The sequence below is a fragment of the Notothenia rossii genome (assembly GCF_949606895.1).
Source record: "Notothenia rossii genome assembly, chromosome: 6".
Taxonomy (NCBI): domain Eukaryota; kingdom Metazoa; phylum Chordata; class Actinopteri; order Perciformes; family Nototheniidae; genus Notothenia; species Notothenia rossii.
In genome coordinates this window covers 68,375,198-68,395,682 of record NC_136909.1, presented here as the reverse complement: position 1 = coordinate 68,395,682, position 20,485 = coordinate 68,375,198, and the positions used below count along the sequence as shown (strand labels likewise).

At 38.7% G+C, this 20,485-nt stretch overlaps 1 protein-coding gene across 1 annotated transcript; it reads left to right on the top strand.

The window, feature by feature from the left end:
• Positions 1–1,934: 1,934 nt before the first annotated feature.
• LOC307044003 (interferon-induced, double-stranded RNA-activated protein kinase-like) lies at positions 1,935–20,195 on the top strand. Its single transcript, XM_079688998.1, has 16 exons — positions 1,935–3,979; positions 5,237–5,363; positions 5,485–5,639; positions 5,724–5,847; positions 6,010–6,077; positions 6,163–6,253; positions 8,776–8,807; positions 8,894–8,936; positions 9,016–9,092; positions 9,212–9,331; positions 9,456–9,590; positions 10,375–10,588; positions 10,675–10,818; positions 10,917–11,018; positions 15,049–15,111; positions 15,435–20,195. The coding sequence occupies exons 1-16, from the start codon at positions 3,885–3,887 to the stop codon at positions 15,570–15,572; spliced, it is 1,728 nt and encodes a 575-aa protein (XP_079545124.1). The 5' UTR covers positions 1,935–3,884; the 3' UTR covers positions 15,573–20,195.
• The last annotated feature ends 290 nt before the right edge of the window (positions 20,196–20,485 follow it).

The following is a 20,485-nucleotide window of genomic DNA, read 5'->3' as shown; positions in this document are numbered from 1 at the left end:
AGGGTAGTCCCATCCCCTGACGACAAGGAATGTGTCATAATAGAAATATGCAGCCCAAGGAAAGAAGGGAACATAAAGCTTATCAATTTCTATAACCCGTGTAAAAATCTGGACATTGAAACCTTACAGACAATAGCAGGGACGGCTCATAGAAGGGAAGTATGGTGTGGTGACTTTAATGCTCACAACAGCCTTTGGGGAAGCAGTCAAACAGACAGTAATGGGGATGTCGTAGAAGAAATGCTAGAGGAAAGATCACTGTTTTGCCTTAATGATGGACAAAAAACAAGAATAGACGTGAATAGGGGGACACAATCATGTTTGGACCTCACACTGGTGACGGATAGGTTAGTTAAATCATGTGAATGGTATGTTAAAAGTGATTCTACAATAGGAAGTGATCATTACCCAGTTTTCACAATCATCAATACAAAGGTATGTAGACAGGAAGGGAGTGTATTTACCAGGTGGTGCTTTGGTAAAGCTGACTGGGAAACATTTAGGCTTTACTGTAAGGAGTCAGCGCAATTGTTAACATTAGAAGGAAGTATAGAGGAGTGCTCAAATCAAGTCACAATGCACATTAAAGAAGCAGCAAATAAAACTATACCTAAAAGAACAACAGAGGGTAGGAAGAAAGTGGTTCCGTGGTGGAATGAGGAATGTAGCAGAGCTATTAAAGAACGAAACAAGGCATTTAGGTCTTTAAAGAAAAACTTGTCACAAGACAATATTTCAGATTATCAAAGGAAAAGGGCAGTAGCCCGTAAAACAGTAAAATACACAAAAAAGACGTCATGGAGAGAGTATTGTTCCACCATTGGAAGAGGAGTGAAGTTAGGGGATGTATGGTCGATGTTTAAACGGATGAATGGGAAAAGGAAGTCGGTTAAAATTCCCGCTTTGATTGATGGGGAGAAAGTGGCAGTTTCAAATGAAGAGAAGGCAGAATGTTTAGGTAGGGCATTTGCTGCGGTGCATAGTGGGGAACACCTTGATGACAAACATAGACAGCAAAAAGAGTGTGTATTAAGAGAAAATGAAAATGTGAGGGAAAAGAGACGGGATGATAATTCAGCTCTTGATGTAGACTTCTCAATAGCAGAACTTAAAATAGCTTTGCAAGGTACAGGATACTCAGCACCAGGACAAGACCAGCTATGCTATGCCATGTTCCGGCAGCTACCAGAGGAAACATTCAAATTAGTCCTGAGACTATTTAATCAAATATGGAGAAACGGAGTCTTACCAATGAGTTGGAAAACGGCAGTTATATTGCCATTTAATAAGCCAGGGAAGGATCCTGCTAATCCCAATAATTACAGACCCATAGCATTAACATCACACTTATGTAAATGGATGGAGAAGATGATAGTGCATAGACTATCACACGTCTTAGAACAGAGAGGGTTAATAAGTCATTTTCAGAGTGGTTTTCGTAAAGGAAGATCCACAATAGATGCTTTGATTAGAGTAAGCAATGAGGTGGAAAAGACAGTGAAAATGAAAGAGGTTATGGCAATAGTATATTTTGATATTGAAAAGGCTTATGATTCTATGTGGAGGGATGGGTTGCTCATCAAATTGAGTAGAATGGGTGTTGGAGGGAGAATGTATAACTGGATCATGGCTTTTTTATCAGACAGAACATTCAGAGTTAAAGTAGGGGCAGAGGTTTCAAAAGAGTGCAGTATAGAAAATGGTATTCCTCAAGGGAGTTCAATCAGCCCGATATTATTTAATGTTATGATAAATGACATTTTTAGTCATTTGGATGGATGCATAAAATCTGCACTATATGCAGATGACGGGGCCATATGGATACGGGGAAGAAATGTTCCATATGTGTTTGAAAAAATAGGGAAAGCTATAAAGAAAGTGGAGAAGTGGTCATACAACTGGGGTTTCAAGCTGTCGGCAAGCAAATCTTGCTTTATGAAATTTACGAATAAACGCAAGATGGAGACTGAGAAGCTTACATTATATGGAAAGCCGATGAGTGAGGTCAATGAATTTAAATATCTGGGGCTATGGTTAGATAGTAAATGTACATGGAAAACTCATATTAAACATTTGGAAACAAAATCCAAAAAAGTGTTGAACCTATTAAGAGCAGTGGCTGGATGTGACTGGGGGGCAGACAAACAGGCATTAATCGACATCTATCGGGCAATTATGAGGACAACACTGGATTATGGGTGTTTAATATATGCAGCAGCAGCACAAACGTCATTACTAAAAATTGATAGGTTACAATATAAAGCGTTACGGTTGTGTATAGGTGCAATTAAGTCAACCCCTACTAATGCAATATTAGTTGAAGCAGGAGAGACTCCATTGGAGCTAAGAAGAGAGAAAATTGCTCTTGCTTATTGGGTCAGGTTAAAAGGAAGTGGGGAAGGAAATATCACAAACAAAATACTACAGGAGTGCTGGGAATATTCTAAGTTTCAGGGGCGTGGGTTTGGATGGACAAATAAAGAAAAAATAAGGACATACGGCATGCATGAGTTAGAGTTTTCACCATCAAATCCATTCAGTAGTGTACCCCCATGGCTCTTTCCAATAGTAAATATAGATGTGAGTATTGTAGAAAAGAAAAGAGAGTGGCAAATAAATGAAGTAGGACTCAAAACAAGTTTGTACCTCAGGAATAATTATCACAATTACCTCAAAATATATACAGATGGTTCTAAAAACAAAGAAGAGTGTGTCGGAATTGGTATATATATCCCAGAATTTAAAGTGTCAATATCAAAAAGAGCATCAGACCAACTTTCAGTGTATACAGCAGAAATGCTGGCAGTAGTAATAGGATTACAGTGGGTGGAAGAGGTCAGACCAGACAGGGTGGTGATATGCACAGATTCATTATCCAGTTTACAAAGCATACAGTCAACAACAACTGCCAGAGAAGACATACTCATAGAAATCAATCACAGCCTGTTAAGACTTCACAGAAGCGGCATAGATCTGCAGTTCTGCTGGGTGCCTGCGCATGAGGGGGTGAAAGGGAACGAGTGTGCTGATAGATTAGCAAAAAGTGCACTACAAAAGGAAATCACATTACCAGTTCAACTTGGAAAAGGAGAAGGAAAAGCAGTTATTAAAAAGAAAGGGATGGAGATCTGGCAGAAAAGGTGGGAGAAAGACCAGAAAGGCAAAGAATACCATCAAGTGCAAAAGACAATTACAATTAATATTTATAAAGAAAGAAACAGAAGGGAGGAAGTAATGATAGCTAGGCTCAGACTAAATCACACTGCATTAAATGGTACGCTGTATGTCATGGGGAAAAGTGACAGTGACAAGTGTGGGAACTGTGGAGTTAGGGAAAATGTGGAACATATTTTATTACATTGTGTCACCTATAGAGTTGAAAGAGGGAAATTAAGGGATACAGTTTTAGAGGCAGAGAGGGAGTGGAATGTAGCGGGTATTCTGGGAACAGAAGGAGAAGGAGTAAGAGCTATCAGAAAAGCACTGTTCACCTTTTTGAGGGAAACTGGGATAGGGAAAAGAATTTAACAGTAGACCATGGATGATTTGTTTTTTGTTTTGTTTTATTTATTTTATTTTATTTTATTTTATGGTTTTCTTTGTGATATGCTGGTTTATTAGAGGACTGACATGATGATACACACTCGTGTACAGTAGGTGGCGGTATGCAACCAAAAGCTGTTTGCGACCCGCCATTAAAAAAGAGAGGAAGAAGAAGACGTTGTCGTCAACCGAGAAAACGAAACTTAATTCGGTCAGGCGGGATCGAGCTACGAAGAACACGGGGCAGTACAGTTGTGATGAAAACTGAAATATTTTAGCTAATAGATAATATCCTGAATGTTGCACTTTGAAATGACATTCCGACTGTAGGGATATGCATAATGGACGTAGCTAAGCTAAACGAGTATGCTCAGAGGGAGCGGTTGTCGCTGAGGTATGAGGACGTTGGATCTGTTGGCCCGGATCACATTAAAAAGTGAGTTGCATTCATAATGATGATTCGCCATCTTTTAAAGTCATGCATGCAGGATTCTAAGTTACTGAGACTTTATTAGCCTGACACACTCCTATAGTATGTGTTGAGAGTATTTTCACATAGTGTTTGTTTGTAGAAGATAAGGAAATGGGTCTAGGCATGGGCGCCTAGTTATAGCAGAAACGGTATAGGCCTACATTGTTATATTAGTTTGTTTATTAGAAGTTCATATTAGTTCGTCTTCCTTGTAGTGTAGGAGTGTCGTTGGTTATAGTTTAGAGTAGGGGAGAACGATTAGCGCAGTAAGGGTTGGCCCGAACTGCACAGGGGGCCAATACATATCCTCTGTGGCACAGACGATTATTTCCAGTATGTCCTTGTGTTTGCATGTTTATAGACGCCCCCATCAATTTGAGGCAATTAGTTTTAAACATAACGTTAAAAGGCACAAGCTCACTTGCTGGCAGTGATTTCATTCATTTTTGACAAGGGCTTAGTGTGCATGAGTGACATACATGCAGAGGTGGAAGAAGTACTCACATCTTGTACTTTAAGTAGAAGAACCACAGTGTAGGAATATTCTGTTACAAGTAAACGTCCTGCATTCAAGATAAAAGTACAAAAGTATTAGGATCAAAAATATTCTTAAAGTACCAAAAATAAAAGTACTCATTATGCAGTTTGGCACATTTCAGAATAATATATACTGTATGATATGTTTTATTAGTCTGACATCATAAAATTACAATTTTCAAATTGCATTGTAGTTTACAAAATCTTGATGACAGCTATAATTCTTAATCTTTTGATTTGCATTTAAATCATTTTGAGATGCCTTGCTGTTTGAATCATGCAACATATAAAGTTATATTTTTATGAACTATTTTCATACAGTCTCTGAGATAAAACGTAGTTTATATTATCGTAAATATTGACTAATTACTTATACTTAAATGGGTTTCTCTGTAAACATACAAAATAACACAAATATGTACAATAAGTGGGTCATCATCACATACATATCCTCTGGGTCACATTCATAACCTATAAACTTTGACATCTCATCAGCAACTACCCCCAACAGTGGCAGTTGCATAGTTTACCGATGAGGTCCAACAATGTACGTTTATAACTTGAACTGTGGGGATGTTAAGTAAATGCAGATTCATGTCTTTGTAACACAAATACATCACACACATCACATCACATTATCATCATCATCTTGCATTTCAACAAAGTTTTACCATTTCTTCTCAGGTTTACAGTCAGAGCATTCGTGAATGGTAATGTGTATCCTGATGGTGTGGGAAATAACAAGAAGGAAGCCAAACAAAACGCAGCTACACATGCCCTGAGGTGCTTGTTGGAGAAAACACCTGACCGTGTAAGATTATTTTACCTCTTTATTGACATACTGCATGTGTGAGTATTTGTATTTCAAAGTATATTAGACCAAATCACTATCTTCATATCTTCTTTATTTATATTTCTTATTTTCTTGACAGACCGAGAAGGTAGCTGAAGCTTCTTCTGCACCAGTTCTACAAACAAGTTTCACTCAGCCCAAATATACAAGTTGGCTAAATGAATATGGTCAAAAGAAACGGCTTAGTATAAGGGCATCGGAGTCAACAAGACTGGGACAAAATAATGCTGTTCCGTAAGTCTCTTAATTTTCTCAACTTTCCAGCTATTTTGTCACAGTTTTGAAAAAGCAATCAATACAACCTTTTTCTGTTATTAGATGCTGTTGCTTCATTGTTGGTGATAAAGAGTATCCAGCTGCCACTGGGAGAACGAAAAAAGAAGCTAAAGAGGAAGCAGCCAAGCTTGCATATAATGAGATATGTGGCAGTAAAACTACGGAGGTAAGTAGTTAATACTCACTAGTTTCTCCAGGCTTAATGAAAAGCCTATAACAAATGATGTTGTTTTCAAGTCTAGAGGGGAGAAATATTGTGGTGCATTAAGCCAAGAGGAAGAGGAAGGAAAGGCATGTTCATTACTTTGTGTTCCTCTGTGATTTTTAGGCATCTTTGTGCTCAGCTGCGTCTGATGACGGGGCGCTTGCCAGGGTGTCTACGCCACCGAGCCCACCGTAAGGCACCGACTAAGGATTACGCCATATGTTAAAATTCCATGTTAAGAATCTTTTACTATAATGTCTCATTTTATTCTCCAAGGGAGTTCCTTAATCCCAAACCTAAAAGTCTGCCCAAGACTTCAACTGACTCAGCTGTTTTCTCAAATGTATCCAATCTTCCTGAGGACAAGGTCTGTTATTTCCTGTGCTATCCTCTTAATGCTTTCATACATTGAAATACAAATGATGTACAATATATATATATATATATATATATATATGCCGTTAATAACTGTGCAATATATACCTGGCTGCTATATCTTCAGAATTGTTACAGGATGTGTATTGTGTAAATTGTGTCATATTTTAAAATGTTGTATCTTTAATATTTTTTTATGCATGCTTCTTAGTTAACATTAACCTTTCTTTGGCTCTTTCTGCTGTAACAAATGTAAATGTCTCCTCTGCTGGACAAATAAAGGTATTCTGATTCTGATACTTCTTCAGCTGGTACTGCTCAGTCTATTACAAAGGTTGGATTATTAACCTTTAATGTTTTACTTAACTGGTCATGTATTTAATTGCCTTCTGCTATTGGAAAAATAGCAGCAAGTGACTTAATCAATTAGGAGGATGCTTTTTAGGTTTACACATTTTTGGTGTGAGCAAATCAGAATCAGAATACCTTTATTAGTCCCACAGAGGGGACATTTACAAGTTAGCAAAACCAAGGGTGTGTCAATATTTGCTGCCATATTAGTGTAGTTCACAGCATTGAAATCTGAGTAGTAATTACAGACTTCTTTAGGACATTAAGTAATGAATTTTGCATATATCCCTTGAGCAAGGCACCGGACAATCCCCCCCACTCCCATTGCTCCCCGGGCGCTGTGCAATAGCTGCCCACTGCTCCTAGTACTAGACTCCTGGTACTAGGATGGGTTAAAAGCAGAGAACAAATGTCACTGTGTGTGCTGTGTGCTCTGCATGTGTGACCATTAAAAAGGGTTTCATCCCTCCCAATTCCTCTTCTTCTTCTTATATATATATATATACAGGACTGTCTCAGAAAATTAGAATATTGTGATAAAGTTCTTTATTTTCTGTAATGCAATTTAAAAAAACAAAAATGTCATACATTCTGGATTCATTACAAATCAACTGAAATATTGCAAGCCTTTTATTATTTTAATATTGCTGATTATGGCATACAGCTTAAGAAAACTCAAAAATCCTATCTCAAAAAATTAGAATAGTTCCTCAGACCAAGTAAAAAAAAAAGATTTATAACAGCAAAACACAATCAAACATTTGAAAATGTCCATTAATGCACTCAGTACTTGGTTGGGAATCCTTTTGCACGGATTACTGCATCAATGCGGCGTGGCATGGAGGCAATCAGCCTGTGGCATTGCTGAGGTGTTATGGATGCCCAGGATGCTTCAATAGCGGCCTTTAGCTCATTAGCATTGTTGGGTCTGGTGTCTTTCAGCTTCTTCTTCACAATACCCCACATATTCTCTATGGGGTTCAGGTCAGGGGAATTTGCAGGCCAATCGAGGACAGTAATGCCATGGTCAGTACACCAGTTACTGGTGGTTTTGGCACTGTGGGCAGGTGCCAGATCATGCTGGAAAATGAATTCCTCATCTCCATAGAGCTTTTCAGCAGACGGAAGCATGTAGTGCTCTAAAATCTCTTGGTACACAGCTGCATTTACTCTGGGCTTGATGAAACACAGTGGACCAACACCAGCAGCTGACATGGCTCCCCAAACCATCGCTGACTGTGGGAACTTCACACTGGATTTCAAGCAACTTGGATTTTGCTCCTCTCCAGCCTTTCTCCAGACTCTGGCGCCTTGACTTCCAAATGAAATACAAAACTTGCTTTCGTCTGAAAAGAGGACTTTGGACCACTGTGCAACTGTCCAGTGCTTCTTTTCCTTAGCCCAAGTCAGACGCCTCTTCCGTTGTCTTGAGTTCAGAAGTGGCTTGACCATGGGAATACGGCTATTGTAGCCCATTTCCCGGACACGTCTGTGAACAGTGACTTTTGATACCTGGACTCCAGCTTCAGTCCACTGTCTTTGAAGCTCCCCCAAATTCTGGAAGCGACTCTTCTTCACAATGCTGTTAAGGCTGCGGTCATCTCTCTTGGTTGTGCAGCGTTTCCTGCCACATTTCCCCCTTCCAACAGACTTTTTGTGGATGTGCTTTGAAACTGCACTCTGTGAACAGCTTGCTCTTTGAGAAATTTCTTTTTGTGTCTTACCCTCCTGATGGAGGGTGTCAATGACGGTCCTCTGGACAGCAGTCAGATCAGCAGTCTTCCCCATACTTGTGATTTAGTTTACTGAACCAAGCTGAGTGTTTTTCAAGGCTCAGGAAACCCTTGCAGGTGTTTCGAGTTAATTAGACGATTCAAGTGATTCGTTGAACACCCTACTAGTATACTTTTTCATGATATTCTAATATTTAGAGATAGGATATTTGAGTTTTCTTAAGCTGTATGCCATAATCAGCAATATTAAAATAATAAAAGGCTTGCAATATTTCAGTTGATTTGTAATGAATCCAGAATGTATGACATTTTTGTTTTTTTAATTGCATTACAGAAAATAAAGAACTTTATCACAATATTCTAATTTTCTGAGACAGTCCTGTATATACCCTCAATTATAATTGGCTGTGTTTTATTTCTTTTTGAAAAGATTCAAAGTCCAGACGTGAAGCCAAAAATAAGGTAAAGCATCTTCTCCGGTTCACGCTAAAGCCACAGTACATCCTATTTCACCAGATGTTATTTCTGATTGTTCTTTTTTTTGCTAGAATTGCAGCAAATTTCAAAAATGTCCCCAGAAGCAGCAAAGATGTAAGAAAATATCAATCGTGCTTGATTCGTTTGTTGTTTTTTGTCTGTCTTTTTAACTGTCCATGTATCATTTATAAAGGATGTGATCAATTTCAATGAAAAGAAGACAGGAAGTAGTCCAAGTAAGGAAACTACAAAGCAGTCAGTGAATTCAAGGTATGGAAAATACTATAATAATATAGTAGCATAGTATCATATTTACACTGCTGTGGCCTTTACCTTCTGTTCTATGTATGTATATTTATTTTGTTTTGTCACAATTTTTCCCTCAACAGGTTCACATCTGAATTTGACTCCATTGTGCGCCTCGGCAGCGGAAGCTTCGGTCGTGTTTATAAGGCACAACAAAAACTGCTAAAGAAGGATTATGCTATAAAGATTGTCCCTTGCAAAGAGTAAGTAACGTATGAAAAATGCTTCCTTTTGTTTCCGTTTTAAGCGCTGTGTTCCTTTACATTTTTTGTTTTGCATAATCAAAGGTATGTTTCATTAACTGATCCATGTTCTTGTTCTCATCAGGATCAAAAAGGTTCTACGAGAAGTGACAGCATTGTCAGACCTCCATCACAGCAACATCGTGCGATACTACACCTGTTGGTTGGAGGATTCAGGATACCAATGGGACAGCAAAGATGACAGTGGCAGTTCCTCACAGTAAGCCACACGCACTAAAGTTTAAGTCATTTTTATCATATATAGTTTTAGTCAACAACATTTTATTACGTTTTACTTCAATACTGGTCAATGAATGTTTCCTCTTTTATTTTGTCAGCCATCTTTTAAGGACTATTGTTTGTTTTTTTCTGTGTCAAATTACCTTTTTAGTAATCAGATTATACTAAATTACATTTTCTGAATCAAAATCTCAAACTTGATAGTGCATGTCAATCGTCACAGTTGGTGTCCTCTTGTCATCATCTCCTGTTATTCATTAAAATAATTGACAAACATATTTGAGCATAGTTTTAGTTATATTTAAAGAGGCCATATTCTGCTCATTTTCAAATTAGTATTTTGTGCCTCTACTGCGACATGTTTCCATGCTTTAATGTTCAAAAAGCTCTTTATTTTTCTCATACTGGCTGTGCTGCTTTTCACCCTCTGTCTGAAACCAGAGCCCAGTCTGCTCTGATTGGTTAGCTGGCCGGATCTGTTGTGATTGGTCAACCGCTTAGAGATGTCCCGCCCCTCACCTATCAATCCCAATGAAAGACTTGGCCAATAGAAGCGAGTGTTACATTGTGTAGTCACTATGTTACTGAAGTAACAAAGGGGTCCGATGGAGGCGTTTCAGGCCGAGGGGGGGGGAGTGTGTGGGAGAGAAACTCCCTGTGGAGTTTACTTGCACACAAACCTATGTAACACACTACAGGAAAAGGGAAAACTCAAAAAAGCTAAAAGGGCCTCTTTAAGAAACCATTTTTTTCTCTGTTTCTAGGTCAACCGGTAATTCGTCGGTTAAGTTCTTTTATATTCAGATGGAGTTGTGTGAAACTACACTCAGAGTGTGGATAGACCAGAAGAATGTTCAGAATGTGAAGAAATCGCTGCGAGACTCCAAGAGAAGAGAAGAGGGTCTAGCTATTGCTCAGCAAATAGTCAGCGGAGTCGAGTACATTCACTCCAAGATGCTCATACACAGGGACCTGAAGGTGAGAGAAAGTGAAAAAAAAACATTGTTTAGTACACCACGTCGATCATGAAGCTACAGGTTTCTTTTTGTATTTTCCATGGTTAGCCTGCCAACATCATGTTTAGGCAAGATAGAGAAGTGAAGATCGGAGACTTTGGTCTGGTCACGGATGAGAATGACGACGATGCTGACAACCTGAGGGAGAGAACGGTGTACAAAGGAACCCCGGGATACATGGCTCCAGAGCAGGTGAGATGTTCTGTGTTATTAAACATGTATGCAGATTTTAACCACTAATGATGCTGTCCAGCTAACTAACATTATTATTTTGCTCTTATTTATAACAGAAAAACAGGCGCACGAGTTATGATCGAAAAGTGGACATATTTGCTTTGGGGTTGATATTATTTGAAGTCTTTTGGAAGATCTTACTTGATGAAAGGAAACCGGTGAGTTATTGAGATTCCTAAATGATTTCCAGTTGGTATTAACTGTTTATTATACAAATATTTAGCTAACTGATAGAAAATAGGTGTTATGCAATTGATATTCATATTTCAACAGTCATTAGTAGGGTTAGGATTAGATTTGCTCCATTTTACAATAAAATACCAACAAAATAATATATATTTATTCGCATAGAGGAGCCAAATAAAAGATGTGCACATTGTACTACAACTTATACCAACAATAATTATGTACAAATTACAAAACATGCCAAAGTGATGTGAATATTACACAGTTGAATAATGCATGTAAGTTATATATATACAGTGGGACAAAAAAGTATTTAGTCAGCCACCAATTGTGCAAGTTCTCCCACTTCAAAAGATGAGAGAGGCCTGTAATTTTCATCCTAGGTATACCTCAACTATGAGAGACAAAATGAGAAAAGAAAATCCAGAAAATCACATTGTCTGATTTTTAAAGACTTTATTTGCAAATTATGGTGGAAAATAAGTATTTGGTCAATAACAAATGTTCATCTCAATACTTTGTTATATACCCTTTGTTGGCAATGACAGAGGTCAAACGTTTTCTGTAAGTCTTCACAAGGTTTTCACACACTGTTGCTGGTATTTTGGCCCATTCCTCCATGCAGATCTCCTCTAGAGCAGGGGTTCCCAAAGTGGGGGTCGCGGGGGGTCGCGAGATGATTACAAAATTAAAATGGAAAATTAAAATTAAATTAAATTAAAAAAAAAATTTGATTAATTTTTTTTTTTTAATTATTATTAATAATAACGTTTGCATAGACATTTTCAGTGGCGGACTAGCCATCTGTATAATTTGACAATCCACTAGCGCAGTGTTTCTCAAACTTTTTCATACCAAGGACCACTTAACCAATAAAAAACACTCATGGACCACCTAACTCCAAAAATATCCAAAAACAATGGGCCTGCTTACCCATTCCAACAGTATATAACAAATTACAGCCTAATAATGACAGCTTAACCTTCCTATATCGCCTCGTTCACACATTAAATCAACAATACAAATACAGATTGCATTTAGTTCAAATGCGATTTAAAATCCTCTCAGGTTTTACACCTCTTATTATGAAATGTAGACTACATTTATTATGTAGTATTATTTTAAACACAATTTTATGTCCGAGCCAACAGACTCACAGATTGTTGGCTACTGAGAGATATGCAAAATATACCGCATGTAGTACGACACAAACCTCCGCTGTGGATTTTCAAAACAAAATACAATAAAACTATGGTCGCAGGCCCAAGTTTAACTCTGAGGCCTGCATGGTCTGTCTACAAAACAAAAATTAAAAAACGTTTATGCAGCCCCAACAACAGCCTCTGATCATCAACAGACTTCATGCAATGCTTCATCAGATGCATATATTAGATAATAATCTCTATCTCACTCCTAACACATCTAAATCTACTTTCAGCTTGGATAAATGTTCATAAAATACATCCATTGTTTGTTGTATATGCTTCTTGAAATCCTAAAAAACACATATTTTTTCTAGAACAGATTACAAATCGCCTGAAAATGGTACAAACAACCCGGCGGCAGACATACGTCTCTGGGCGGGCATTTGATTTACCAGGGCGGGCCCACCCCTCGTGAATTGTTTTTACGGAAACAGAGGGGTTTTAGGTTGCCATAAGGCTGTTGACGGTCTTATTATAGGCTGCATCCATTGGTTGGTTTTGTGGCACATTTGTAACACTGCGCCAACTTGGGCAAGCATGCAGGCAAACTTGAGGAGCGCACACAGGGTGGAGTGAGGTTGAGCGATGGAGAGAAAGGGAGAGAGAGAGATTGAGCGAGGCAGATAGCGTGTGCAGCGGTTTGCTTGCGCACACAGCCGGAGTTTGTGAGAGAGCCGGCTTGAGTCAATTTCTCTTCAAAATATAATTGATTGCCAGCCTCCCTTGTCCCTGGCAAATTCATTATGTTGGTAACGTAACTGATTTCTAATGTGCGTGCCGGCATCTGGCGCTGAGTTGCCATATTCCTTTCATGAACCACTTCCTGATATCCATTGTTGCAGATAAATATAAAAGATAATAGCCAAACTAACCTAGCAAGAATAAATTGACAGGCTGCTGTGCCGCATCTCACTCAAAAACCCACACGACTCAACCCAGCGAAAAACCAGTCTCGCGCGCAGCCTTTCATTCAGAATTTCATTCAGAATTTCATAGCAAAATCAAAAAATTATATTAAACTAATCTTTCAACATAGTTTAAAACACAAATAAATATTAGGACAGAGCCCTACAAATAAACATAATAATAAAAACAATTAAAATGTTGTATTCAGCCCTGATTAAAACTCCCCCCCCCCCCCCCCCCCCCCGTCGACAGGGGGTCGCCAGTCTCTGGCACTGTTATTTTGGGGGTCGCGGGCTGAAAAGTTTGGGAACCCCTGCTCTAGAGCAGTGATGTTTTGGGGCTGTCGCTGGGCAACACGGACTTTCAACTCCCTCCAAAGATTTTCTATGGGGTTGAGACCTGGAGACTGGCTAGGCCACTCCAGGACCTTGAAATGCTTCTTATGAAGCCACTCCTTCGTTGCCCGGGCGGTGTGTTTGGGATCATTGTCATGCTGAAAGACCCAGCCACGTTTCATCTTCAATGCCCTTGATGATGGAAGGAGGTTGTCACTCAAAATCTCACGATACATGGCCCCATTCATGCTTTCCTTTACACGGATCAGTCGTCCTGGTCCCTTTGCAGAAAAACAGCCCCAAAGCATGATGTTTCCACCCCCATGTTTCACAGTAGGTATGGTGTTCTTTGGATGCAACTCAGCATTCTTTCTCCTCCAAACACGTCTAGTTGAGTTTTTACCAAAAAGTTATATTTTGGTTTCATCCGACCATATGACATTCTCCTAATCCTCTTCTGGATCATCTAAATGCTCTCTAGCAAACTTCAGACGGGCCTGGAAATGTACTGGCTTAAGCAGGGGGACACATCTGGCACTGCAGGATTTGAGTCCCTGGCGGCGTAGTGTGTTACTGATAATAGCCTTTGTTACTTTGGTCCCAGCTCTCTGCAGGTCATTGACTAGGTCCCCCCATGTGGTTCTGGGATTTTTGCTCACCGTTCTTGTGATCATTTTGACCCCACGGGGTGAGATCTTGCGTGGAGCCCCAGATCGAGGGAGATTATCAGTGGTCTTGCATGTCTTCCATGTTCTAATAATTGCTCCCACAGTTGATTTCTTCACACCAAGCTGCTTACCTATTGCAGATTCAGTCTTCCCAGCTTGGTGCAGGTCTACAAGTTTGCTTCTGGTGTCCTTTGACAGCTCTTTGGTCTTGGCCATAGTGGAGTTTGGAGTGTGACTGTTTGAGGTTGTGGACAGGTGTCTTTTATACTGATAACGAGTTCAAACAGGTGCCATTAATACAGTTAACAAGTCGAGGACAGAGGAGGCTCTTAAAGAAGAAGTTACAGGTCTGTGAGAGCCAGACATCTTGTTTGTTTGTAGGTGACCAAATACTTATTTTACCGAGGAATTTGCAAATCAATTCTTTAAAAATCAGACAATGTGATTTTCTGGATTTTCTTTTTTTTTTTTTTTTTCTTTCTCATTTTGTCTCTCATAGTTGAGGTATACCTAGGATGAAAATTACAGGCCTCTCATCTTTTTAAGTGGGAGAACTCGCACAATTGGTGGATGAATAAATACTTTTTTGCCCCACTGCATATATAGTCTGTTTTGTACAGTTATATACGGTTTAAATGTATGCTATAATAACAATAACAATGGCTCTGTTGTATTTTCAAGTGTCTTAGTAAGTCATGACAGTGAGTCAGCATTCACAAAAGCAGGAACTTGAAGTTGAAACAACCAAATGGATGTTGGTCACCAGTGCTCTTCTGGCTGTGACATCTCAAGACCCCTTCTGGGAAATGTTTGGCAGCTTATCGATTTCTAACACACTAACAACATGCTTGTTTTTTTCTCCCTTTTTTTGTATCACATGAATTTTAGATTTGGGATGATGCCAGAGACCAGATGTTACCTCAAGGGTTTCAACAACATTTTCCACTGGAGGTACACCAGCATTCTTTGATTTGCTTGACACATAAAACCATTTTTTTTCACAGGATGGAAGCCATTCGTCAAGGCCTCCAACGGGGCACTGGTTATGTTAGTGTATAGGGGTTTGAACTGTTAAAACATATTTGAAGCCTCATGTAATAAGTAGCCTAACAAAGCCTGTTGTATGTATAATGTAGTCACATTTGTAATAGCTAGTAAAACAGATGTGTTTACTTGGTAGGTTGCCCAAGTAAAGTCAGCGGAGTATATGGAGCTTCTTGGGAAATGGCAGCGTCCATGTAAATGATGGAGATCACACTCTTTTTGTGTTGCAGTGCAAAATCATCATGTCAATGCTGTGCGAGAAGCCCCAACACCGACCCGAAGCAAGTAAACTAAAGACAGACGTTGAAGAGTGCACTCGTAGATTTACATGTCTTAAAGACATGTGCCTCAACAGTCAGACTTTTTGATTATTACAAGAAAATCATTAAACAACAGGCATAAGCATCAGTCGTCACATGCATGACTATTCAGCATCATATTCCATAACACTGAGTTTTTATTTCCTAAAAGGGGTATTTGTTTAAATGACTGATGTTTTCATGAACTAATATGACACATTTTTCATAATTATGTATCATTGATTGGGAATGGCACACAGAAATGGGTCATTCTGTGTGAAATCTACCAAAGTGCAATACATTTACTTGAGAAAAACAATTAGCTCTGTATTTTAATTGATTTATTCTGCTCTGTTTTCTAAAAGAACAAGTTATCTCACAATCCTAAGAGAAGCTCTCCTTTTCTTCATGGCTCTTTTTCATGAGAGAAAACATGTCCTGTTTGTTAGGTTTAATACAGTTTATTTTGTGTTTGGTATGTTACATATGGAGATACACTTGTCTCTAAGTAATATAGAAGATATTGTTAAAAATGTTGTAGAGTTTCTTCAGGATCAGTTGAACTGATGAGTCTTGCTTCACGGATATAAGACGATGCATCTGAAAAACATTTGGGTTGACTGGGAGGGGAATTAGTAGATAGCAGTCAGGCAGTTGCCCCTTTGTTAATCTCAAGTCTTCTATAGGTTTCTCAGTGCTGGAATAAACTTACCAGGCATGTTTGCTTCCATGATATCGGACTATCAAGTTAACAAGAGCTTCTCCTAGGATTTAAAGGCATCTGGTTAATTTCGAATAATGGAGCAGAGTTGTTTTTTCAAAACTTTTCAATTTTTCTCCAGTGAGTGCATTATGACGAATCAGACAAAGGTTTTGTTTACATTTTAAATGTTGCTCAAACATTAAATATGTATGCCCCAGATTTGTTAAAAGCAGGCGGGAAGTCGAAGTTCAGTTCCGACTGGCAAACAAAGAGGTGTCTTTTTTAGGGCTGCCCTGTGCACTTGTACTGTAAAGGTACAGATAAATACTAGAGGCAATACACACATACCCCCATAGAGACAACCCATAGTGGCCATTTTCAGACATGGTTGTGCTGTGGAGGGGATTTTGATGCACATCTATTTGCACTTTACGGCTTCTACAGGTCAACTTATCCAACGGACCTCGCGCGCTGCACTCCACTCCCTCTGGTCCACAACAATACATGGCAACCATGAAGTGGATCGGTCCTCACATATATACACCGAGGCGTCTGTCATTATAGTAGCATATTATGCCATTTGAGACAAAAAAAAGCATTGTTTGTTTTTTGGCCCCTGGGTCTTCTGTCATATTCCTACCAAAAACCACATCTTACTGTAGACAGGTGGACATATTTGGTCTTAAATACCTTCAAATAAACCTTGGCATAACTCGTAAAACCTTAAATGTGGTAGAGGCATAAAAAAGACTATACACACTGGATCAAAATGATGAAAGTGAACAAGCAGATGTCATACATTTCATTACCGGCCCTTGAAATTGGAAAAAAGCCAAATATGTGGATTTAGGTCCACAGGCAGTATGCACCCCCAAAGTATATACATATGGACTTCTCTATATTTCCTGCTAAAAACAAAGTGTTGGATTAATGTTGTGACACATTTCAAGGGCTCTAACATCATCAGAATGTTGAGATGTGGCAAGATTGGTAATGTGGATTCATTGCTAGAACTTTGAAAATGTGTGTGAAAAGGGGTCTTTATGTGGGTATTTTGTGCTTTCAGTAACAAGTTCCTTCCATGTAGTCTACATGTTAAAATTGAGCAAACAGAGGCTTTAAGCACAATCAACTACCTGGCATACCATCGAGGTCCCAGTGAACTTTTTTCAGTGCTAAGTGAACTGTATTGAGTTGTTGTGTTAGCTGCATGTGTTGAAATCTTTACATGTTACATGCTCCATGGAAGTGGCTTTTGAGCACTTCTTTTATGCAAATATGTGTATTGAGATACATTTTGAGAGTATTTCTTACTTGTAGGTTGGATTCATCTCACCCTAACTTGCAAAATATAGGTCTATAGATGGTTTATAGATGCCGCATCTTGTTAAATTTAAACGTGAAGACAACATGTAAGGAACTTGAAACTTTACACACAGAATCCACTTATAGGCCCTTTTTTCACCATTTAGGCCCTGTCCACACAGAGACGAAAACGAACCGAGGTCGATATCAAAAAGTCTTCCGTCCACACGGAATCGGCACAAGAAACGTGTCCGTCCACACGAGACTGCTCGACCAGCTGGAGACGCTGTAGTACATATGCCGGGCCTGTCCGTGGCGCTGTACTTCCGCCACAAAATACACTAAAAGCAGCAAATAAGACCTCTCCTGCCTGGTTGGCCTTCTGGTTATTCTCCGCAGTGGATTTAGCAGCTAGGAGAAATACATTTTAGCAACATGTAGTTCATGTAGTTCTCCATGTCCACTTGTTGCTGATGGTTGTGGTAGAGGAGCTGTAGATTTTGCACTAACATCTGTAGCATGGTCAGTAGCGTCTGAAGCACGAACGCAACCCTGTGATCCGCCATTGTTGTTGGTGAAACGCATCAACAATGACGCAAGGGTGAGCGAGAGGTGTGGAGAGGCGGGGCTATGATCGTTTAGGGCGTACCCACGGCACCGCAAGCGTTATGTTACCAGACCTTCCCACTTTGGGATGCGTTATCGTTTGAGGGCTCAGTTTCCGCGGTTCCGTTACGGCCTTGTGTGGACGAACCGTCCATACGATAAAGAACTATAGCGCATAACACCCGTTTCGTCTCCGTATGGACGGGGCTTTAGGCTGCTCAAAAAGACAACAGATTACAACTTTGACATGTCAAGTTGCAACAAGTCAGATTATGTTTATGTTAGAGCCCCTGCAATTTGGTATAACATCAATCAATTACTGTAATGCATGAAAATGTCCATATGTGTAAATTTAGGAGGACTGCCTGTGGCCCCAAAAGCACCAATTATGCACTTTTTCTTATTTCAAGGGCCAGTAATACAAATATGACATCTGCTTGTGCATTTTAACCATTTTTATTTTGTGGTTAACATTTTATCTGTGTCTCTACCAAATTTCAAGGCTCTAGGAGTTGTATTTATTAAGATTCTGAACGCTGAAAAGGGCTTCTTGCCTGACACATTTTTAGTGGGTGGAAATGACAAAATTCCAGGGGGAAATCTAGTCTGCAAGTCTCGTAAGTTCTGCAAAAATATAAAACAACATTTATTTTTTGGTTTTAATTATCATATATATATATATATATATATATATATATATATATATATATATATATATATATATATATATATATATATATATGATAATTAAAACTATAATTATATATATATAATGTTTCGACCAAATATATGATATAAATAAGAACCTCCGTCTGATTTGACATACTGCAATTTTTACTTTTAACAAATAATTAATTCATGGTTAAGTTATCAACTCATTGAAACAATGTATTCCACGGTGCATGTCTGGGTTCAAGTTGTCAAATTAAACCCTTTGCTTTTAATGACTTGTCTGAATAAAATGTTGGCAACAAGAGTGCGAAGGTCATCAGTCCTCTGTAAAGTGTTGCACAATTTCTGCTGCATGACGTGGATTCCTCTGCTTATGATATGCTTTGTTTACATTAAAATGAGTCTGTACAGGTATTTGATCACCTCTGAATAAGGGAATGTGCCCTTGTTCCAGAAAAATTCAAACACTTGATAACGACTTTAAATGCTGAATCTTCAACATAACCATGTTTAAGTACTTAGTTATAGCATTTCTGACATAAAGGAATTACACTCAATATGTAAGTATCTTTCTTTCTAAATCAACTTAAGGAGACACTTGTGTGTCTCAGTTTTGTCACTTAAATGTCCATCCCGTATGATTGGCCAAAGTTGTCCTGTGACTACTTCAAGTGTGTCAGACAAGCAGAATTCCTACTGTCTTCAACCAAAGCCAAATTGGGTGTGCCCTCTGTGGCTGCGGCTACATGGCTATTGCTATGACTTTAATATTAGTCGTGATTGTGAATGAAATGCCTATCTTTTTTAGCAATCAATCATCACAATAAGATGGTAATATCGACCAACTCATTGTAATAGCAGGAGTGTCATTTGCAGGTAGGTTTGTTAGTTTGACTTTGTCACAACCTGCTAACAAAGACAGAGCCAAACACTTTCAGTTCTTACCTCTGTTTTCACATTTTAGATCAGATTACATTATATTCCTTAATTGTCACTACACAGAGTACAGCGATCCTGTATGTATTGTTGTTAAATATTGTACATTAGTAATAAAATGCACTAATTTTAATAATACTTATTTCTTTATATAAATGTATATTCAAGAATAGGAAAAAACAACAATTTAGCCCAATTTACCCTGTTGGATCAATAACGTTTTCTGATTGTGACTTTCTAGCTTACTTGATAGCATTAATATCAAATTCATCTGCTGACACGTGACAAGTGTCAAAAAACATTTACTGGAAACTTCCCAAACCTGCTTAACCTGTGCCTAACCTAACAGTCAGGTAGCACCAGCCCGTCCCTGGGTAAGCATTCACATTTGTTTCTGACTATGGCAACAGTGTATCTCTGATTAAACATGGTGTGACCGTAGACCGAAAAATAAACACTATACCTTGAAAGAGGTGTCCCTTGTCAAAAGTGTTGCCCACACCCTGAGACACTGTGTGCGCATTCCAGTGGACAGATGAACTACATTCTGTGAAAAAACTATAACAACTTTTGTCAAAAGACACAATTCTGAATTTTTACCAGCAGTAGTGTGTACATGTTGAACTTTGGTCTCTTTCTTAAACAATTTGAATGGACATATTATAGTAGGCCTAATATAATAAACCCTGGAATAATATAATATTCCAGTGTGTAGAAAAAAAAGTTTAAGTAGATGCAGTTAAATATAAAATAAGGCATC